The sequence below is a fragment of the Molothrus ater genome, chromosome 1 (assembly GCF_012460135.2).
Source record: "Molothrus ater isolate BHLD 08-10-18 breed brown headed cowbird chromosome 1, BPBGC_Mater_1.1, whole genome shotgun sequence".
Classification (NCBI taxonomy): domain Eukaryota; kingdom Metazoa; phylum Chordata; class Aves; order Passeriformes; family Icteridae; genus Molothrus; species Molothrus ater.
This window is the reverse complement of record NC_050478.2, coordinates 100,208,142-100,232,598: the sequence shown is the minus strand read 5'-3', so window position 1 is coordinate 100,232,598 and position 24,457 is coordinate 100,208,142. Positions and strand designations below refer to the sequence as shown.

The 24,457-nt window shown below is 40.6% G+C and overlaps 1 protein-coding gene across 2 annotated transcripts in view; it reads right to left on the bottom strand.

The window, feature by feature from the left end:
* PTPN2 (protein tyrosine phosphatase non-receptor type 2) overlaps nt 1-21,763 on the bottom strand; it is a 30,198-nt gene extending 8,435 nt beyond the window's left edge. Inside the window, exons 1-7 of one of the 2 annotated variants that reach the window (XM_036404490.2) lie at nt 21,581-21,763; nt 18,923-19,013; nt 11,303-11,403; nt 10,572-10,670; nt 9,271-9,408; nt 2,320-2,529; nt 778-936 (exon numbers count right to left, since the gene is read on the bottom strand). In XM_036404490.2, the coding sequence (XP_036260383.1) occupies nt 778-936; nt 2,320-2,529; nt 9,271-9,408; nt 10,572-10,670; nt 11,303-11,403; nt 18,923-19,013; nt 21,581-21,649 (867 nt within the window). In that variant the 5' untranslated portion in view covers nt 21,650-21,763. The remainder of the gene's footprint in view (nt 1-777; nt 937-2,319; nt 2,530-9,270; nt 9,409-10,571; nt 10,671-11,302; nt 11,404-18,922; nt 19,014-21,580) is intronic. The other variant, XM_036404491.2, reaches the window with a different exon arrangement.
* Between the last annotated feature and the right edge of the window lie 2,694 nt (nt 21,764-24,457).

The following is a 24,457-nucleotide window of genomic DNA, read 5'->3' as shown; positions in this document are numbered from 1 at the left end:
GTGTTGATTAGCAGTAGTGTAAAATTATTTCTTTATTTACACAGCAAATCAAGAAACATTTGTTAAAGGGAAGAATCAGACCACTACCAATACCACAAAGAAAGGAAATGTGTTTTAGCTTATCTGCTCTATTCATGATTTCAAGAAATCAACAAAATAAAAGAGCCCTAGCATACAAAAGCAGAATTAAATGTGTTTCAAAGCCTCTCCTCCCATTTCTCCCTCCCACCCAGGCTAGCCACTTAAAGCTGTAAGCTGTTATGTCTGCAAGCTGCACTGATAAAACAGTGAGATTTGGTAATCTCTTTGCACCCAAAATCATTATACTTGGCTAGATGATACTAACTGTAACACAAATTTGAAAGGCTATTTATTGGTAAAGGCAACTTTACTAATAAATATTCTCTGTAGCATCAGGCAACTTATCTGCTAGGAAGATAGCAAAGAAATTCTAAAACAGAGCCTTGCTATCTTCAAAGTGACACTGGGCATTACCTTCCCTTTTTAGTATTGAAAATATCAGTTGAACCATTTTTTTTCCTTTAAACATTTGGACAAATTATTTTCATATTTTATCTAAGAGGGGACGTATACACAGGGTCAAGAGTTTAGTTTGATAGAAGTCACTGAACAGATACCCTTTGATACCTCCTAGGCATCTACTGAAAAAGGATAATCATTTAGATCTCACAAAATTACATGTTTTAAAATCATCTGGAGCTTATTTTTAACTACTGTTGCAATCTGCTGTCCAAATACATGGAGATAAACATTTACCTGTATAGTTGAATCCCCCATTATAAATTTTGCTCCTTCTATTACAGCCATATATGAAAACCTTAGTTGATCAGGAGTCTGAATAAGTCCCATTCGATATTTTCTCATATCCAGTAATACCTTCTTAATATCTACAGAAAATGGGTCTTTTTTCTCCATCTGTAAAGCAAGTTACATTGAAAGTGTCAATGGTATATAAAAATAATTACAAGTAAAAATTAATCATAAAATTCAATCTAAAATCTAATTTGTCCATATTATGCTTCTATTAGTTATAAGGAAGATTAACATCTCAAATGATTTCTAATTTATTTTTGAAGGAAAAATGCAAACCATCTAATGAAAACCTACTATGAACAAATCAAGGATAGTGTATTAAACAAATAAACTGTACCCTAACATTAAGTCTTAAAATTAGGACATATAGATATGCTTAATTTTATTCAGGCTTGTATTTGGACTTTGAAATAGGACTGTAAGAATCAGAGCTGTAAAGTAAAATTTCCTACTGCTTCTGAATAGACAGCAATTCAGATTGACTGATTATGGCAGAAGTTTCCTTACGTAAAGCAGAACCCCAAACCCAAGCAATGAACATGTTTGTCCCCACATTACATTCACAGGGTGTTTCTGAAGTACACTTCCATCAAAACATACGCCTCATAGCCCTATGCTTTTCAAAATGCATAAAACCAAAGAAAAATAAAAGTAAAAAAAACCCAAACCAAACAACAACAAAAAAGTAAGTTAAAGGATCTAATCAAACCACAAAATGTGTCTCTTGTAATTCAATTGAAATTCTATTTCAGTTAAACCTGTCTTTTTCACTATTACCAAGCACAAAGAGAAAACTCTGTGCCTGGACTTTCAAGTCCAATAAAATTTTTGATTTATTTAAAATATTATTTAACATTCATGATTCACTCATGTCATGAGCAATCGTAGATGATGCAGTTCACTATAAGCAAACAATCTATACATCCATGTGGCACTGGAACTGGCTGCCAAGCCCCACTACCCAGAGGGCTGCACAGCAGGGGAAATTCTGCATCACCCTCCATTACACACTGCAGGAGAATTAGGAGCATGCCTGAGTTCTCATCCTAGTTCAGATAACAATAACAATTTTCTCCATGCTTTAAAAAGGCCCTGGAGAAAAAGATTTACAGATTCAATCATCTCAATATATATTCACAAGCTTTTTTCATATGGAAAAAAAACAACCAATCCTCAACCTTTTCTAAGCACATCTTACGTAAAAGGAAAAGAATGTTTACATTTACTTTCCAGGAAGCTTTGAGAATATATTATTGTCCTGGGGTACTTCAAGAGGAATTTGTAAATGCATTTCAAGAGCTGTGGTTTTGCCATCAAAATATGTGAAGAAAAAAAAAAAAAAGCATGATGTCTTAATTTAAGTTTCCACTGGAATGTCATTAACTTCAATGTTTTTATAGCCTTCTGACCAGAAAGCCCATATTGGGAAGTTTGGCAGGGTGTCAGGATAAGGGAAGGGGTGACAGAGAAAATGCAAACACTTACCAGAACAAGACAAGTATCTACTAATGAAAATGTGCCAGAACGTCCTATTCCCGCACTGCAGTGAACTACTGCAGGTCCATGCTCGGGACTCAGTGAACCAGATTCTCTGACTTTAAACAGGAAGTTCAGGAATGAAGCTGGGGATTCAGGAACTCCAAAGTCTGGCCATGTAGTATAATGAAAATGAGAGATCATCCTGGACTCACCACTCTAGAAGTGAAAACAAATAAACACTAGAACTAGAAAGGATTCCTCTTTGGCTCAGTCAGTGCCCATTCCCCCAAGCTCAATCAACAGCTCTTGTCTATTTTAAACCTCCCATTAAGACAAACAACCCAGTAACTTGCTTCAAACTGGATGACAACCAACAGTGCACACTGAAGCAGTTTTATCTGAGTTGGTAATTTTCTCCTTTGCAATTATTACCACACGTGTTTTTTTTTCTTCTTCTTCTTCTTCTTCTCAAACTTCCAAGATTATGTTTGGTTTGCTTTACTATTTACTCCCAAATGTCCTTCTTTGTCTACCAATAATGCAGTTCAATGTCTGACAGCAGTTACTAGACAGCTAGAATTAACATGACTGAAATAACCCATGTCAGCATTGTACACGCTCTGCACTTTGCTTCAAGCAAGTTGTAGTGCCAAGAGGTATTACATCTCCTTTATACTAACCACATTACTGAGAGCAGCAGGAAGCGTTCTTTCCTGGAAAAGGCTATAAAGCCATACAGCATAATGGATGTCTAGGATGTCTAGCAAGACTTCTGCTGGACATCTTCTATCTTTTTTAGGTAAAAAAAAGGGGATTCCAAAATCATACAGCTGCTTTGGAACCACTCTGTTAGAGTTCCTCTCCTAATGTAACCAACTAACTGCAAGTACTGAAATGACAGCAAGAGAGTATGTATATGAAATTTGGATCATATTTTTATGGAACTCACTCCAGACCTGCTGTTAAATGTTGCTCCTTGCCATGGTGATTCTGATTTTAGCTCAGGAATTTTATAAATGTTTGGTTACTTTTTTAAATGTATTAATTCAGTTATTTAATTTTTAATTAATTCACCTATAATTTATTATTTCAGTTATTTAATTTTTCACATAGACTGACACCTACATAAACCTTGGCAAAGTTTGAACACAAATGGATTTAAAAAATCAATGTATTCCAGAAAAGCTATTCTTCTTCAGCAAGAGTGAAATATAGCCATGAAATAAAATAAATTCTACTGTTCTTCATCTGCTCAGTCTGTTTCTACTTCTTATGAGAGGCAACTTATGAAATTCCTTTGTGAAACTAAAAGAATCCATTTCGTGGTTTCCGCAGTAACAAAAATAAATCTCTCAACTTGTCTTTTGCCTTCAATGCCCAATACTGCAAGACTGCCAATACTTTCACAGAAAACAGTGGATATTAACATGAGTCCAGTCACTCTCAGATGCACAGCTATCTTCCAGAAATATTTTGTCTTTTGGCTAGGTGCTCAACAAGGACAACAAAGTGTGATCTACAGTATTGGGAAAACAAGTTTACATTAATATTTCATAGAGGAAAAAAGGAATATCAGGCCCAAAATTGTATAAATATACTGGAACTTCCCCTTGTCTGGAGCAAAGCATTAAAGAGTTTGCATTTGCTCTCCTACTGCTCTTCTGTACCTAGTTTTTCAAGTAGCAAGTTAACTCACAAATGAACTGAATGACCTGTTTGTTTAAAAATTATGAAGAAGGAACATTTTTCATAAGAAATCTGTAAGTAACACTTAAGCAATTTCCTCCATTTCTAAGAAAAACAATTCATCACTTTAGAAACAAAACTAAGGAAAATACTAGAGAGGTGAGCTAAATGCACATGTTAAGTAAAGGCTGAAGTTGTTCTTGTGAATCTAGATGGTCTCTGTAGGTAGCAATTGATACTCCCTACTTCAACATTCTGAAAGAGCATTCCAGATGAAAGCATCCCTTACACCTCAAGAAGGTAAAAATGCCTTTTCTGCCACCTCAGAAAAGGTGACCTGTGGGGTTTGTGTGGGCTTTTGTTTGGTTGGGGGGGATTCTTTTGTGTGGGTTTTTTTACCCCAATCCCATCATAACAAGCACTGGCATCTTCTTCCTAAAGAAAAAGAACAAAGTATGGCTAAGTGTCACCCTACTTATATACTAATCTGAAATAGTTACTTCTGAAAGAGAGATGAAACAGTGCTGTTGTACATGTCACTCTGCTCTAACCCACAGAACTACATTTTTCCTTCCTTTCTTGTATGAAGGCTTTATCCATCCCATGATTTTCCATCCCTTCAGCTCATTCTAGAAATACCTAGTCTCTTCATCTCTCTACAAGAGTCCCATTGCGAGGCACTGGAACCAGCTGGTCATCTTTGAATTCGCAGTCTCTAATCCTACAGCCAAATCCCATTTGAGTATTTCAAACCTCCCACACTGCTCTCTTAAACAGAATGGCTCTTTCAAGTGGTGCTTGGCAGCCAAGCTGTACAGCTGAAACATTGCCTTTGTGAGGATCTGTACCACCCTTTCTTAAACAACTCCCAGTCACTGAGCCATGCAGCACTTCCATGAAGTGACGTGGGACTGTTACGAGAAGAGGTCTGGCTTTTTGATTCACAACTCTTGATGGACAAAAAGTCAAATTTAAATAACAACTAATTTAATCTGAAGTGTTACCAGGAAACTAGCTAATCTTTTCAAATAAAAACCCCTGGACTTCCAAGACTCAGGCAGCGCTATAAAATTTTATATGAAATACACAAGGGACGTAACATAGAAATATTATATATCTCTGCATGGTAACTGAAAACCAGCTAGTTCTATGGTAACCACAACGCAATTTTCCAAGATTAATTCCCTAAAACTAGCTACCAAAAAAAAAAAATCCTTGAATCATCATGGAACAACACTAAAACAACTATTTTGGTTTTAAATTACTTAAACTGTGGAAGTTTTACGAACTACTGGGATAAGCTTTCCATAAATAACCAAGATAGCTGAACCTGATGAACTTGTAAAGCAGACACCATACTGCACAGCTCTGCACTGACTGCTGGAAACGTCAACAGTAAAATCAAAGGACAAGCTCCAAGTTACAGAGATCCACATGAGGACTTGAACAGAACAGGAATATCCCATTAGATTAACTTCCAGCAAAACAAGCCTCGCCATAACCTTTTTACAGTGACTATCCAATCACTCAAAACAAAAAGGAGCAAAAATCTTCAGAGTAACTTCAGGTCTTTCAGTCACATGAGAGTTTGAACATGAATAAAACACTACCAAAATGCTCAAAGGTTAAGTTGGTGCCTTCAGGGTCAAGTTACACAGGGGATAACAAAACAATGCCGGTCTGTCAAGTTCCACACGCTGCTTATAAAAGCCATAATCAAAGTGCTACTGAAATAGTCAAATATATGGAGATATATTTGACTATTTCAGTAGCACTTTGATTATGGCTTTTATAACCTATAATCTTACATTGGTTCCATATTTAATGAACATGCCTTAAAGTCATTAACAACTAATTTGATCACATAAAAATGAAAAGGCATCCTATAATGGCATTATTCTACAAATTGAAATTCAAAATCATAAATCAATTTCTACCAGAGCCTCTCTAGTTGCTTAATCATGATGGCCAAAATGTTTTCCAAAATTTAAATAAAAATGGCCTTGAGGATAAGGGGGCCAAATAATTACCAGAAACATTCTGGTTCATCCACAGGATCAGCTAGTGAGGGCTGCTAAGCAGCCTTGCATTATCTTAATCCGACAGTCACAGCCACACAGAAGCTTGGTACTAAGTTGAGAATCCATTTTACTAATGGGTTTTTCCAAATATTTGCTATTTGTGGAAGACTCAAGATTCCACTAGAGATTTATTAATGGTCCTTGCTCTAAAGTATCACAGCACCAGTGTCACATCAAATTTAGCTCATTTGTCCTAGTCCTTTCTCTGCCAACAAGTATTTTTTTTGCAAACCTCTCCTTCCACTGCTGTATTCTTACGTCCAGAAAGGCAGGCTGAGATAAATTCAGAAAGTTTCCTTCTGCAATTTCAAATTCCACTGCTCCATTTCCTTATCAGAGCAATCCCTGTCTTCCCTGAAGATCTGATGTTCATTTGCCCGTGCATAGTTTGTCTGAATTCCTCTGTACGTGAAATTACTGAAAACAAAGTTTTCTTTCTCTAAAGACCAATACAGAAAGTTGTGACATTAAGGAATAAAAAAGCTAACAGCAACAATAAAGAATAATATAAAAATACATATTCAACACAAGGTGGAGTCTTTCCCAAGTTAGATGTCAGTATCTAACAATTCTCCTGCAGCATTTTGCAAAGGTTATTTTATAGATTTAATAGGCTCTCGTTATCACTTCTCCACCTCACTATCACTTCTCCAATAAGCTGGGAGACTTTGCTTCAAACCACAGCCATTCAACAGCTTCACTCATAAATTATTATAAAATTTTAACCATGAGCACAGTATCTTCCTTCTCCTTTATTTTCCAAGAGGCACTGGTTGGTGGAAGCCTTCACAGTAAGTCTCTATTAAGGGACAGTTCTGATACCTGAAGTATTCCAGTAGAAAGCAGGACTCAACTTTCAGAAAAGCTGACAACTGACACCACCAAACCCATGGAAGATACAAAATGAACCATGGTGGAAAAGCAGCTTCAAATACCTGTATTCTAAAAGGCAGATTGGGTCAGGCAAAAAAATAAGCAAATTCAAAAATGATCACCAGCAAAACAAAGAACATTAGGCATCTTTTCAAAACATTTGGAAAGATACCAATAAACACTATTTTCTCTCCATTTTCTCTGTGCTAGCCCCAAGAACAAAATTTTCCTAGAACAGATGTAAAAGAAAAAAATCAAACCAACAAATACCTGGATACAATCCTGAGAAAGAACAGCCCCAAATCCCACTTGTATTTCTAAGTAATCTTTAAAACCAACCAACTACTCAGAGGTTGTTTCATTGGTAACAACATAAACACTTTACTCTTCATATACCCATATTTTGTTTATCTCTTAAAGAGATTTGCTGCAGTAAGACAAACTTAATTGAGCTCAGAATGCTTGCATTATAAAGACAACCTTGGTTCTCTCTGTTTTCAAGGAAATACTAAATTTTAAGTATTCTGGGCATTCAGAGTATATTTTGTTCATGAGTCATACTATATTCCAGGCACTGAGTGGCTAAATGTCTTACACTCTGCCCCCACCAAAGGCCCCTGCAGAATAACTTACATAAACACAGTTAAGCTCACATTTCAAGTTACTGTGAATAGCCAGTTCCCACAAGTTTTATGGTATAATTATCAAATTCTTACAAAAGACTGCATATAACATTGACAGTTTTAGACTAGAAACTATGCAGCTTTTTTTGCTTGAGTAACCAAGTATGTTCTGCTTCTCCTACAAGAATTATGTGTTGGAGTTAATATTCATGGAGCCTTACCAGAGTGCTAGAGATACAAAATAAAAATTCATTACAGAAAGACTGGTATTTGTGAAACTGATTTATATGACTGTCCTGGGTTTGCCATCTTAAACCAGGACAATGACACACAAGAAACTCTGTACAGTGCTGACAGGCCTGCACTGCTGGTCCAAAACAAACCCAGAAATTTAAGTGCTCAATAGTACCAACCCAGAAGTCTACTAAAGTAAACACTGTGCTGTTCCCTGAGGCATTTCTGCATTTTCCAGTTAATGTTATGTTCAAACATAAACATGTAAAGAAAATTGCATCCTTTGAAAATAGGAAGTTTAAAAGTAAGGGCCAACATCAGCCGAACAATTTCACAAAGAAGCCCTTTTGGCAGTTAGGAAAACTTGCCTCAGCTTTCCAAAAGGCAGAATTGTTCTTTTTCAGGCACTAGCTAGCCAGCATTACTCATCTTTCTTTTGCCTTTGCTGTCAATAAACAAACTACTAAAGAGAAATTCTTCAAGTCAGCAGGACAGGATCTCATAAAGTTCTTCTAAAATGGAGAAGACCAAGCAATAACATGCCAAGTTTTATCATGTTGATGTCATGAGGGAGGTTATGAATTAATGAATATTATCTCAGAATACTATCAATAGTTACTATAAATTCAAATATCTGGGAACAAATATATCAATAGTTGTATAAAACAACATGCAGAACACCTTCAAGCTTTCTTTTCCCAAGTTCTCTGACAAAGCCAACCTTGAAAACTTGCCATACTAGCACTTTCGATTAAAATAAGGCAAGATTTATAGGAAGAGAGAATATCTTACAAGACATAGCTGGAACAAACAGATGAGCTCTTCAATCCTGTCTTCCAATCTGAAACAGAAGCAATTCCAACCCAAGCTCAGGCTAGAAACAATTCTTTTGAGCTTAACTTGGTTAAATTGTCAACGTGCTTAATTTTTTAAGATAAAAGGATGGCTGGTCCTGTGGAGCAAAAGGGGAGGCAGAGCAAGAGAAGATGAAGTTACCTACCTACAGGTGGTAATCACTCCTCCCCCAAAAAACTTAAGACAGCTGGACTAAATTACACAGAAAACTCAAGTTCCAGTACAAAATCAGTAATTACTCAGTCAGGTATCTGATATTCAAAGGAAATCAGAATTTTCCACTCTTGTGTTCCTCCCTCAAGTTAATTCTTACAGCTCCTCTTAGAATCACCACTACCATCATTTAGAATTCAGCATGTTAAGGTACTGCCAAATGGAAAATACAAGTACACAAATGCCAAAGATGTTATCTCTCCTAATGTATAGACTGAGGTCTAAATCACCTGCTTATTTCCACACAAACATCTTCAACATTCTCAGAAGCAAAGTGCATTAAAATTTCCAGTGTAACAGCTCACTCAAACCTGAAGTGACATCATGCTAAGTTGTTCTCATGACACACTTAAGCCCACAAATAGGAGCTGTACAGACTGAGCAAAGCTTACATTGATATTTTCTAATTGCAGTAGATGCACTGTGTAATAGGATTTGACATCTTCAGACACCAGTCTCACACGGAATCCTGTTTCATTGAAAGTCATAACGTCGTCTTTTTTTGTTGGCCAGTATTGTGCACACTTCACCTAATGGATTTTTTTTAAGAAAAAGAAGGGAAAAGAAAAAAAGAAAAATCTTGTTAAATATCCTAGTATCTTAGGCTTTGCATGTGCAAATTCTGAGTCCACATTGTTCAATACAGAAGACTCAAGTACCTGCTCCCACTTTGAGGAATTCCTGAAGTCCACAATGTTTACAGCTAAGTTACTACAACTGTTTCAGTGGCTATTATGCATTCCAGTTTTATGTGTTTATGCTTTCTTCCATCACACGGCTAACAAGCTTTGAAATACATCTTAAGCCTTCCCCCTCCCCCCTCCAGTTCTCCACAGGGAACTGAGATCGCTGCTCAGCTATTTCAGCATTTCTCCCCTTAGTTTCTGACTTGCACACCTGCACATTTACAGAACTCATCTATCACACCTAGTTCTACCCAGGCTTGCTGAATACTGGAAGGTTCTAGTTAAACAAAAGAATGAACTAACAAACCAATGCAAAACTATTCCTTGTCTTGTATTCCTCTTGCTCTGCACTCAAACTTTCTGTAGGAAATTTTTTGCACAAGAAAATTGGTGACTTTTTAACAGACCAGTCAAATTTTTTTCACAAATCTGCATTGAATAAAAAACATTAATCTCAAATGACATGCATTTATAACAAAAATCTGCAATGGTTTTAGGCACCATAGCAGAAAAAATACATCATAACAGAAGATTTGTGTATTCTGCACATATGTCAATGGTTCTAAAGAACCAAAAACAACTAACTTAATAGATCAATTCAACTGCTCTTGGGCAGCAGTCTGCCTTCATTGTCACAGCTAACACCTCTATATAACAGATGTGCTACTCCATTACATTTAGAAGAATCAATCTAAAGATACTTTTTTTCCCACCTTCCATTTTGTCCTGGGAACATCTTGCACTGCCTCTACTCCTCACCAGTTCTATTTGTACATCCTTTCTAAGAATGCTATTTTCACCTTTCTGGATGTACGTTTGTTAGATGCTATTTTCACCAAAGTGAACTGCAGGTCTTAGCTCCCACACTTCACTGTCATATTAAATACACATTATACTGCACACAAGTGAGGATATTTATTAGTTCTTCTAATGTAACAACCAAACATTGCTCAACTGTATTAAAATTGTGTGGCTTATTTTACAACTTTATGCCCAATGTCACTTACCGATTCTTTTTCAACAATCCTGTTCAACATGACAACTGCTTTGGTTTGTTGTTGCCATACCATTAGCCAAAAATGACAACATGTGTTAGGTAGTGGACCCTGTGGAGTAAAAAATACAAAAATAGGCATGAGAATGTATAGGCAAAGCAGTGTTTGAGCACAGTTAATAGTTCACTGTGGGAAACAGGAAAGACTCTTCCCCTTAAGTTTAAACAAATTATTAATAGAATTATAGAAATGGCAGGCAAGAAAGCAGCCACAGATCATTCCAGAACTTAAAAAGGCTGGGGGCTTTTTAAGGAAAAAAATACCAAACAAAACCAAACAACAAAACAGTAAGAACTCAGGGAATGGTTATTTTGGTTTAAGCATCGCTACTACTGTGCTGTTAAAAGAAAAGCTACTGCAGGCACGCTCAGAAGGTACAAGATGGCTTAAAAGGTCAAAGTATTGTTGCAACATATTTACAAAAGAACTGAAGAAAAGTGTAAGAAGTATTTGAGAAGCTTCATATGCAGTAAATTACTCATACTTCAATATCCCCTTTAGCTTTTCTTATAACATAAAATAATCTGTTAGCAACTATATCACACAGATATTGTACTTCATGTAATAATGAGATACTTTTAATTCACAGAGAGATGAAACAATCCAAATATGAATTACAACTGTACAAATCCCCCTCCCTAGATTCTCAATCCCTGTAATAACCCAGTAATTGTACTGCTTACCTGTGTTAAAATATAGTATCTCTGGGCTTCTTCTATGACCACAAGGCTGGCATTGATATAATCATTCTCGGTGTTCTGGAGTTTTACACGACTATGATCATCTAAAATTCAAAGAAAATCAAGAATTAATGATGCCTCCATCTTTATGAATACTCTCTAACAGGAAAGTTTAGGTTTAGGTCTAGTCTACAAGCAACTAGAACTAAATTTTGCTGTATGACCCAAATAGCAAACTACAAATAAGAAAAACTAATTTCTCACATAACTTTGATAACAGTCCCATTCTCCCACTGGCATTTCATCAGAGTAATTTCAGGCAGCTATTAATAGAATAGCTGCTCAGAAAACTGGAATACCTATTTTTCTTTAAAAAAAACCCAAGCAAACAAATTAACACTCCCGCACAAGCCTAAAGGTCCTCACAGTCATCCCTCAACAGTTACATTTCCTTAATACAACGGCACCACACCTCACACCAGGCAACACTGTCCTATCACACCAGATCACTCCACAGCACTGTTTCCTAAGTTCATTATCATTATTTCCTAAATTCTGAGACTTTTGGTGAACTGAAGTTTCAAAGGCTGGTGTAGAATCATAAAGCTAAGCTCACACAGTTAAAAAAAAAAAAAAACAGGAAAATCTACTTGCAGTCATTCAAGTCAGGCTTGAATTTGATTAATTTCATTTTCCCTGTAAGCTATTGTCTAATATTATACAACACAAAAATACTAAAAAGCCACATGCAAAACCAAAAATAGTCAACAAATCATCCAATTAAATGAAGCCTAATCTAACAACACGGTTTCATCTCAAAATTACACAAGCAAGACTGACGATTCTCCTTTTTATGGCAGAGGCAAGCAAAGGACTCTGTTTAAAATTCTACCATTAAAATGACAAGATTATCGTACTGTCAAACTAAAAAACTGCATAATAAAAAGTCATTGTGGTTGTTTCTAGAACCTTTTAGTATGTGATTTATGAACCTCTAGGAGGTTTATGAACCTCTAGAAGATATTTAGGTAATCAGAGTTGTTGGCAGTAAGTAATCCTTCAGCCATTTATCGGTCACTGTATTAAATAAACAGTAATTTCAGTTTAAAATTTGTACACAACTACATGCCAGAAAATGAGATTCAACTGACTGTAAACCTCCTGAAGCTCAACATCTAGCAGAATAAGAAGAGTAAATAAAAAATAGCAAACTAAAATTACTTTAAGAAAATTCAACATATCTCAGGGAGAGATGGAAGAGATTCCATAAGGAAACTGACAACAGAGTGAATTATGATGCAATATCAGTTTTTAAAACTGAATTCACCTAGCCTGACCCACAAAACTCAATTAGGGCCCAGACTGTTGTTAAAATGCCAGCCCACCCATCCTTGCACCAAAAGGCTCACTTCCTTTAGACAAACACTTTGGGAAACACACAAAGACATTAGCAACTACCAAGTATCAAATTCAGCACAACTGCAATAGATGAACTCACAGCCAGCCTGTGCAGCACCAGGCTTATATAAACCTGGATAGGCAAAAAGCTGATGGCAATCAAAAAACAGTTAAAGAATTAGATAGATTCTTGTTCTACAGAGTGCTTGTATGATTTAATATGAATACTTTCCATGTGTTTGGAAACCTGGGAAAAGTACATTTACTAGGTCTTGATCTGCCTTTACATTCGCCCACTGCTATTGGCAACCACCAAAGATGATCTTGTTGGATTTGAGGAAAGAAGTCAGCAGTAAAGCAGAACTGTTTTGCTGCTGCTGAAGCACTCAAATTTGGGGTTGTTGCCCCACCTCCCTTAGCTCCTGGCTTTTATATGCAGTCACATACAAACGTGCAGAGAACAGAAAAATGCTGAAAATTTATTTTTGATATAAAAGCTTGAGAAATATACTGGGTTAGTCTGTTTTCACTAGCATTCCAGCTGTAAGGCAAGGCCATCTTAACTTTCAGGAGTCTTAAAAGAATTATGATACCCCTGTGTGAAGAAAAAAAAAAATTATCAAAGCCAAGACACAGCAAAATTAAGACACATGTGCATTTTAAAGTAAAATATATCTCTTTGTATTATTTTGCCAGGATAGGAAAGCATTACTTTTTCCTTTCATGTATCACTTTATCTGAAATGTTTCTACTGGAAAGAAACCAAGACCTCTGTAAATATTACATGTCATTTGCCAACAGGAAAAACTTAAGATCTTGTTATAGTAAATCACACATACCGGTACCAGTGTTCTCGGAAAGGTGACGCAAGCAAGCACAGTTAACAGTTTAATCACCCAGCGGCAGCTGCTGTACTGCTGCCAGGGACAAATAACTGCAGCCCCCAAGGAGGCTTCCTACTTTAATCCTTACATTCTCAGATTCATTTTTTCCCTTCTTACAAATTTTGCTTTGTAAACATGACAAATAAAGTTCTGCAAGTTGGTTTTTTTAAGTCCCTTTAATAACTAATTCTATGCACAGCCAGCCTCTCTCTCCCCCCCCCAACCAAAACAGAAGAGATCCTGCAAGTACTCTGGCAGACAGTCCACAGGACAAAAAAAAAAAAAAAACAAAACAAAACAAACCACTAGAATATATTGATTTCTCTTCTTTCAAGGGATGAGGTTCTTAAAGGACACAATGACCTAGAAACCTCATTCAAACCCTGGCTTGCTCTTCTGAATTAACTGAAGCAAGCCAGCTTTTGACAGTGAGTTAGCTGTAATGTATTTCCCGTATGTATATAATTTCCAGTTACCAAGTACTTAGATTTATATGAATGATAAACCCATCTTTAAGATAAGATTTAGCTTATGTGTTGCTATGCCCACAGCAGCTAAAACACAGTACCGCTTTTCTGAAGCGCTAATTCCCCTATTTTGACAAACTACACAGCCTGAAAAGGAAGTGGAAACCTTAAAAATTATTCTCACTCTGGCTCCCGAACTGAGAAAAAACACTCCCAGAATGACCCCATCTGAGTAAGCAGTTCTGATTACCCATTTCCAGTGGAACTCTATCCCACTGACAATACTTCCCAAAACTTCACCATGTTCATCCATCTGCTCACCTCTTGCTTAACAGAAAATGACAAATTCAGTTAAAATCAAGATACAAAATGTTTGGCATTTTACATCACGCAGTTCTTGCAGTTGGTTAATGAAGGGCTTTCATTATAAAATAAGTGTTTTTCTAGAACACTGTATAACTTCAAAATTATTTTTTATCCAAGAGACATCTCTGGTCCCCCAAATATAGGGCTATTAACAATAGAAGAAGGAGAAATGCTACTTAGTGGATTAAAGAAAGTCATAAATAAAACATGCAGCCGCAAGACATCCCAGTGACCCTGCCTAACCTTTCCCGCCTACCAACAAATCCCTTCCATTTCACTAATCTAAATCTACCCTATCTGAGCTGCTAAATTATTAAAATTGCAATACTCTGTCACTAGACTTACAGCCTCAAGTTTCAGAGGTAGCCTAAGGCAAAGGAAAGGCAAAATGACTTTTCCTCACCACTGTGTCACTGGTTGTACACAATGAATGCCATCCTATCAGTCATGGCCTAGCTCACCACTGAAAGGTATTCATACTGAAATATACATGTCACTACTACATAGCATCCTTACAATTGCAAGCAGGATTATGGGAAAAAATCTTAGGGCACAATAAAGTTTAGATCAGTGTGTGCTATAAAATTCCCCTCTTCCCCAACCCCAAAGGAACAAGTATCTCCAAACTCAACAGCAAGTTCAGTTTATTTTACAATGTTTCATGTGGTAAGATGTTTTAGAGAATCATTAGATAATGTCATAAAAATCACCAATGTCAGCTTCTAATGTGGACAAGAAATGCAGCAGGCTTATTCTGGGCTGAACATCTGCCTGTTTTCAGGACACACACTTGAAGCACAGGACAGAAAGGGAACAAACATTCCTGCAATGATAATTAATCAGCACCATGTGTAAAACCATTCAAATCAGCTCCAAATCTGTTCCCTGTAAAGCACAATTCTCTTCATGTTCCTCCTCTATACTCTATAAGCCTATGGTTGAAAGATCTGACACAAAATCTACTCAAGGCCACAGGAAGAAAACATGAGAAATCACTACCTTGCAAGATCTTCTAAAAGCAACATGATCTATCACAGCAAAAATGCTCAGATGACCCAGGTTCTTGAGCAACACACCATATTACAAAGGAAGGCTAAAGAGACAATTGTGTAAACCCCCATCTACCCTCCAAAAGCAAAAGGCAAAAAAAAAAATCCTGCCAATTTTGCTGAGGGGATTTCCTTCTTGCCTGTAAATCTGGGACCTCAGCTCTAAAGGTCTTTACAGTCAATCTGAGACACTAGACTCCACTGATAAGAACTAAGGTTAAGATTTAGAAAGAAAGTTAATTACAGAAATCTTTGGAGTTTCATTAAAATTATTAAGAAAGAATAACAACCCCACAAGCTACTTTCCTCTGTTAACAACGTTTTCTGAGAAATGGTTTCATCTGTCCGGAAATGACTGGCTGTCAAACCAAACCTATTTCAGATTAACTTCCTGTTTCAGTACTATGAAGCCAAAATACTCCTCTGCCTATTCTAGACTAATACCAAACTATTAGACTGCTGGGTTTTTTTTCATCTAGGCAGTAATTCTTGAGGGGTTTTACCAAACCAAACTTACACATGCTACAGATCTTTAGCCAATGAAAACGGACACTAACAAAAATACTTATGAAACAGGAAACACTGTGAAACTCAGCCATAATGGGCAGAGATGCTTAGCCTTTCCCAGCAAACAGAAATCAACTTTTATCTAGAAATGTATGTAACAGACACAACTTTGTTTCAGTGTACTTGTCCCAGGTATCACAGTTGAAATGGGGCAAATCAACCCAAAACATTTTTCCTGGACTCGTAATTTACATATTTCCCGTAAAATTGAACAACTTTTGCACTTCCTCTTGCAGACACACCACCTCAGATTTTAGACAGGCTTGGCAGCTACCATGGTTAACAAACCATTTTTTCATTGTTTTTGGAGAAATAAAACTCTTTCTTTAAAGTACATCTTCCAGTATGATTAAGTAGCTAGATCTTAAAAGTCCAACAGCTGGTTCTGAAGGCATTTGACTATTTGAGAATATCAGTGCCACCCGTTTTTCATCTAAACACTGTTAAAAAGCAGCGAAATTTGCAAAGTGAAGGACTGAAATGTCAAGATTGTGCGAGACTGAGTTGTCACACATTTCTGCAACACCAAGTCCTTGCATGCATGCACCACAATTAGATGTGTTCACCACAGTGACCAAACTATGCAGCTTTTATCCCAGCTGCTTTGAAATTTAGGCACTGCTACCTTGAAATCTTATTTATCATACACTCCCCTTCCAGGCCTCTTTCTGCTCCTGACTCTCATTGTTCTTACTGAAGTAATTGAGTCATATTTAAAAATACAGATGTAAAATTCAGGAACAATTAGCTAGTTCAAATAGTGTTTTGTTCTGTTCTCCTGATACAACTTTATTCCTAGTGCCCAGTTCTGCAAGCTATCTAGGTGGACCAATTCAAACCATCCTTCTTTTATAAATGCTAGAAACTTACTCATTCTTCATAAAATTCACCATCTTATTCAGTTCATTCATCATGTAATAATAATCTATGTCAGAGTGTAACAGAAAAGCTCTAGACTTTTCCTAAGCCCAACCAGTACTTCAATTTCAGATTTTATCTGTCTCTCTGCTTTTGCACTGGGTCCAGGAATTAATGAAATCATTCATATTTTTTTCAACTGGCTAAACATGCATTTCAGAAGCAGGTTTTGCTATGACTAAAGCAAAGGCATTTGATGCTCCCCACTACTGTAAAAGGCATGCCATGATTAAGGAAAATATTGAGCTCCACATAACTGCAGGAGATGAATCCAAGTCACATCCGTAAGGTATTACTGGAGGCATTAATAGATACTACGTAAATAATATAATGTATTTTTATTTCTTTTAGAAACACTATTTTTAAAAATGCACAAACTGTTTGAAAGTAAATCTTCACTCTCTTTACATGAATTACATTCATGTGTGGGAGAAACAGTAGATAAATGCACAGATACAGCATCTGACATGGAAACTGCATAGGATGTTAGACCCAGGACTAGAACCTAGGACTTCTGGGCTCAAATCTTACTTCTTGATTCTAATCTTACAACCCCCATTGCAACTTAAGTAGGAAACAGAAATTGAATAAAACATCTCTTTCAGCACTGGTAAGATGCTAATGCTGTGCTGCAACAGGACAGCAAAGCCAGGACACCCAAGTGCCTCTGCACAGACCAACTCGTGTCCACCAGAGGCCCAGGCTCCATTTCCTGAGCCTGGTGACAATCAGTCAGCCTTGGCCCATCTGAGGGATCTTCCTCAGCACTGGACACTCCTCCACTGGGATGCCATGCAGACACAGCAAGGAGGCCATGCACTGAATACCGAGGCTGAGTTCCATCAGCATGTGTGGGAAATGGATTTACAGAAAATTTCAGGGGGGGGTCAGCACCACGCCAGACTGGACCCATTTAGTAGGAATTCACTGAGCCAGGGGAGCATCCTGGCAGCAGCCTAAGGAGCAGCGCTGCATCTGACCTGTGTGACTCAATCCAGGACCCTTTCTGTGCCATTTTGAGAAGTGCTGTGCACATGCTTTCACCACAACTTTCAACTGGAAACAAGGAGCTCAGCACTTCTCCAAATCTTAGAATAGGTATTCAGATTAGGCTCAAAAAGTCCCAATATACCAGCAACCCTCCAAAAGCTCTAGATCCAGTAACAAGGTGGTTTTTAGGACCCTTCAGTATTCTGGGAAACTTCATAAGGAACACATAAACATGTTGTCTGTCCCAACTTTAATATACTGCAAAAAAATTAAAGCTGTGTAATTTTTTCCACTATCTGTAGCTCACATATCTTTTTGCAATAATTTTGGCTTACAATTTCTGAAGTAAAATGCTGATGAAAAGAAGCCCACAGCAGCTCTGTAGCAGAGAAGGTGGTCTAAAAAAATTTTTTTTCATGTGAGACGTAAGATCCTTATGTCAAAAAGACCATTTTATAGCAATTAGTAGAATTACAAAGCACTCCACACCTTATTTACTACATGGGCAAAACCAACATAATTTCAAGCATTTTTTAAAGCAACAGTAGAAATTGAGTGGCATTTATCCACACCACCTTAAAAATGCGCAGAATCACTCAGTCCAAAAAGAAAACATTTCTTTTAGTCAAGGTGTACTAACTTAACCTCTATACTCATTTTTTACAACAGATAAAGCACTATTAAACAAATAATTTCCCTATGAGAAAAATACCTCTAAAACATTACTCTGTAGCTCACAAAAATTTGCCTATACATTAATACCTGTGATTTGCAACCACCTCTCATTCACCATTTGGCACAATGAGCTTAACCTGCAGACTCTTCTCCCTCCTGTTATACACATTTGTGTATGTGTTACCAAAAATCCCACATTTATCACAGGATACATGCCAATGCAAAATTTGCAATGACCATGATTTACCACCTCCAGTGTCGACAGGGTAAGAGAAGGCCTAGTGCAATGATTGCAGAAAGGATACTCACATGGACTAACATCTCTGTATCTGTTTCGATTTCTGTTTTCTGGATATTTTGCAACTCTGTGAGGGTAGTCACTGGATTTGTGTCGGATTTCCTTAAAAAGACAAAATAAATAATTGACTTATAGCCAGCAACATGATTAAGATTAACATTCTACACATAAACATTCTACACATACTATTAATTAAGCAACATTAGTAATAACCAACATTTTTTAAACCAAATTTTATTGCCCAGTGTCATTTTCACCCAGAAGATGCACTTCAGTCATGGCTAAACTGCTACCATTTAGATCTTCCTATATTTGGCTAAAACTACCAAATGTAAAGACCATTTGACAAGCAACTGATGCATCAGGACCAAGGGGCAAAACCACCCCTAATCCCAGACATTTATTATGCTTACAGTTTACCTCAGAGCTGCACATTTCCTCCCAAAGCAGTAAGGGACTCAGATGCAACAGCAGTATTCTGCTGGCTCCTTTAAAGCGATTGGCAGCATAAACCCCCACAAACCTAAGTGAACCAGTTAATGATTTTATGGCTGCTATTAAGGGCCATAGGATTATTCTTGGTGGTTTGATGGCTCAACCCATACAGCTGTAGTTAAATGTAAACCAATATGAAGAATTCTGAAGTCACCAATACCAATGTGAATCAAAGCCTGTTCTCCCCACACATTAACACAAACCTTCTAATAATCTTTGAGATACTCAGACTCACACACTATTTTAAGGACCCTACTGTTCACATGTTCTGAATGTTCTACTTTATTGATTTCTTCCCTGAGTGCACCTTTTCTATAACCTCACTAAGGCATACAGAATTACCTTATGTAGAAAACTGAAAATGGCCTTCAATGTATTCTGCTCTGTATTTATATCTCTGTACTGATGCCATCTCAGCAGAAATGTTGCTTAGTACAGAATTAACAATATTTTACTTTGAATTCTCCTTCTGTTTTTAGATTATGTTGCTACATTTGATCATTATGTCCCAAAGGGCATTTAAACTTCTTATTACAACTGAGCATTCTTTGGTCTTCTCAATGTTCCCACTATCTCTGTCCTCAAACTTCCTAAATAGTCTAGTCTATTCCCAGACAATGAACACAGCCAGAAAGGGCATGAGCGGAAATATAACGTACAAAAGAAAGCTCTAATTTCTAGCACTGGTTGCATGACCTTTCTTTAAAATGTACTGCCAATCTGCAAAGAACATAAATCACAACGTGGAGCAGCAACTGCCAAGCAGCAATACTCCACATATTTGTATAAAAACCTCTTGATCTATTAGGTTTTCTATTTTGATACAGCACACTGAAACTTCTCTTGTTTACATGGCTGACAAGTTTGGGAACTTGCTCATGGAACAAATGGATCTGGCAGGCATTCATACCTAAGTTTCCATGAAAGGTAAATTTTGTATTACTCAGTAACAGGATGCAACATATTTTGTTTCCTAAAGCACCTGCACCATCAGTGCACAGAAACAGACCCATGCTTTGGTAAAGAAACATTAAAATAGCTAGAAAAACTTCTACAGTAATGGTGTGGGAGGGCATTAAATTTATTAATGACTAATTCGGAAATCAGTTTTCCCACATGATATCCAGCCATCACACAGAATCACAGCACATCCTGACCTGGAAGGGACCCACAAAGACCATCAAGTCCAATTCCTAACTCTGCACAGAATAACCCAAAGAACCACACCATGTGCCTGAAAGCATTTTCCAAACTCTCCCTGAGTTCTGGCAGGCTTGGTGCTAGATCCTACTTATTTGTAAAACAAATATATCCAAAACTGCAACATCTGAAATACTGCAGTAGAGATGCTGTATTTGAGTCACATATAAATCAAATAAATTACTGATTCAACAGAGAAAAAGCATAATTTGAAGTCAGTAAAGAAAACTTTGGTTCGGTTCTCTTTCCTAATTTGTGAAACGGTGCTATAAAATAATGCGAGCTTAAATAACTGCTCTAGTGACGCTAGCTGATACATAATGCCTGTTTAAGGAACTGACTGTTCTTGGAAGTTCTTAATCTCGTTAAAAATAAAATTGCAAATACTGCACTTTATTTACTGCCACTCGTGCAGAGCCCCCGCAGCAGACGCCGAGCTGGCCAAGGCAGCGGGAACGGGGGCTGAGGAAGGAGCACGGGTGCCTGAGGAGCCGCACGAACCAGCGGAGGGCTGGCGGGGGCACCCAAGCCTCGGCCGAATCCGTACTATCGGGCACAGCTTCCCACACCGCCCGCAAGCCGCGGGAGTCCCGGGGCGGCTGTCCCGGCTCGGAGCGGCCCCGGCTCGGAGCGGCCCCGGCTCGGAGCGGCCCCGCTCCGTTCAGCCCGGGCGGCAGCGCGGACCCGGAGCCGCCGCCGAGCCCGCGCACGCGCCTCGCCCCGCGCCTGCGCGCCACCGCCCCCCTCCCGAGTACGCCCCGAGTGCGCATGCGTAGCGCTTGCCCACGGCTCCGCTGCTCGCACCTGAGGGCGAGAGTCGTGTCGGCCCAGCGACTTCCGCTCTCCCCGCTGCTGAGGCGGCGGCGGAGCCGCACGCCAGGCACGGGCGCAGCCGGCCCGCGGGTCTTTCTCCCCCCGCCGTTCCTCCCTCCCTGCGGCTCTCCGGCTAGAGCCGACCACGCCGCTCGGCTCACCAGATAACGCGCCTGCCAGTCGTTCGTGGCGTCGATCTCCTGGAACTCCTGCTCGATGGCGGCAGACATGATGGCGGCGGCCGCCAGGGCGCGCGAGCCTGTTCGCAGGAGGCAGAGCGGCGAGCCCGCAACCGCTCGCGCGCAGCCCCCCGCCTCACGGCAGCGGCGGGCGCGCACATACGCTCGCGACCGGGTGTCCCGCAGCCGGCGCGGGGCGCATGCGCGGCCCTCGCCCCGCCCACCGAGGACCGCGGAGATCACGCCTCCCCGGCACGAGGAGGCGGGAAGCACCTGGGGTGACGTCACTGGCCCGCTGGGGGGCGGGGCCGCGCCCAGGTGTCGCGGGGGCTCGGCAGGGCCGGGGGCTTCGGTCGCCAAACGGGCACCGAGCGCTTGTTGTCACAAAAATCACCGATTCGGTTCGGTTGGAAAAGATATCCGAGATCATCGAGTCCAGCCTGTAGTCGAACATCACCGCGTCACCTAGACCATGGCACTAAGTGCCACATCCTTCTTTAAACACCTCCAGGCACGGTGACTCCATCCCCTCCCTAGGCAGTCCGTCCCAGTATTTAATCGCCCTTTCTGTGAAGAATTTCTTCCTGATGTCCAACCTGAAGCTCCCCTGGCACAGCCTGAGGACATGTCCTCTGGTCCTGTCACTGGTTGCCTGGGAGAAGAGACTGACCCCAGCCTGGCCAAAACCTCCTTTCAGGCACTTGTAGAGGGCCATAAAGTCACCCCCGAGCCGCCTCTTCTCCAGGCTAAACACCCTCAGCTCCCTCAGCTGCTCCTCACAGGACATGGGCTCCAGACCCTCCACCAGCCTCAATGCCCTGCTCTGGGCACGCTCCAGCACCCCAATGTCCTTCTGAACTGAGGGGCCCAGAACTGACCTCAGTATACGAGGTACAACCTCACCAAAGTGCGTGCAGCGGGATAATCTGCCCTGATCCTGCTAGCCACACTATTGCTGATAGAAGCCAGGATGCCATTGGCCTTCTTGGCCACCTTCACATTCTGCTGGCTCTCGTTCAGCTGTTGTTGACCACTTGTCCTTTTCCACTTTTCCACCTTGCAGCCACTCCGCCCTCAGCCTATAGTGCTGCATCGCTGTGCCGATGTCACTGAGCGGACACGGGCCCCGAAGGAAGGGTGCGTGAGCTCTTCGAGCCGCCGGCGAGTCCGCAGCCGGGCTCAGCGCCACACCCGCGGCCATGTGCCCCGCCGGCAGCCGCTGGTTCCGAAAAGGAGAAGTGCGGAGACTCGGACGTGTCGGACAGACAAATCTCGGCGGGGCTCGCCGTCCCGAAAGCAGAAACGCCGTGTCCCGCAGCGATTGCCTCACTGGGACAGAAAGTCCCTTAAGGGGCGGCTCCGGCAGACGCTGGGCACAGCCCAGGGTCGGGCCGGCCAGAGAGGGCTGCGCTGCCGGGGGACACCAGCCTGGGGCCCCCGGGCAGGCGGGGCCCAGCACAGATCGTGGGTCAGCACAGAGCGCTGGGTAACGCCCGGCGCCTTACAAATGAGTGAATTAGTGCCACAAAGGGGAACTACGAACGATCAGTGTGTGTAAGTGTCTGAAGGGAGGGTGCCAAGAGCCAGGCTCTTTTCAGTAGTGGACAAGAGCCACGGCAGAAACTGATGCACAGGAAGTTCCACCTGGATATGGAGAGAAATTTCTTTATTGTGCCGATGCCCGCGCACTGGAACAGATTGCCCAGAGAGGTTGTGGAGTTTCCCTCACTGGATATACTCAAGAACCGTTTGGACATAATTCTGGGCAATGTGTTCTGGGATGACCCCGCTGGAGCAGGGAGGCTGGATCAGATGTTCTCTCCCAATCTCCCACATTTTGTGAGAGGTGACAGCGCCTCCCGCACCCCGGTGACAGTCCCGCCCTCGGCCCCGCCGCCGCCTCCTCTCCCGCGGGCTCCAGTCCTGAACCTTAACTCCTGGCACACCCTTTCCGTGCCGCAGGCTCTCCCCCACCCCCAACACGGCCCCTCACGGGCTGGGAGGTTTCCCTGGAAACGTTTGTATCTGCCCTCTGCCATGCCCGAGGGCCCTCCGCCCTGCAGCGGGCCCCAGGGGCTCCCCTCGGCTCCCTGCTCGGCCACCACCGCCCCGGGCCCCTCGGAGTGCCCGACAGCGGGCACGTACACACCGACAGGGGCTGGGCGTGACAACTGTGCTGTGGCTGACAGATGAAGGGATGGCATGGATCTGGACAAGCTCGAGAAGTGGACCCATGGGAACCTCACGAGGTTTAAGAAGACGCAGTGGTAAGGTCAAACCCCGCCATCAATATAGACTGGGGTCTAAATACATAGAGAGCAGCCCTGCCAAGAAGCACTTGGAGGTGCTGCTGGGTGAGAGGCAGGACATGGACCAGCAATGTGAGCTTGCAGCCCAGAAAGCCAACCACATCCTGGGATTCTGCCCCTCTGCTCTGCTCTTGTCAGCCCCACTTGGAGAGCTGCATCCAGCTTTGGAGTCCCCAGCACAGGAAGGACATCAACCTATTGAAGCAAGTCCAGAGAAGGGCCAACAAGTTGATCAGATGAATGCAGTCCCTCTCTTATGAAGAAAGGCCGAAAGACTTGTTCTGCTTGAAAAAGAGAAGGCTCAGGGGTGATCTATTCATGGCCTTCCAGTATCTGGAAGAAGCCTACAAGAAAACATGGATAGACACTTCTTAGAAGGGCATGTAGTGATAGGACAAGGGTGAATGGCCTTAAATTGAGAGTAGGTTTAAATTAGGTATTAGGAGGAAGTTCTTTGCTCAGATGGTGGTGAGACACTGGAACAGGTTGTGCAGAGAAGTTGTGGATGCCCCATCCCTGGAAGTGTTCACAGCCAGGTTGGATGGAGCTT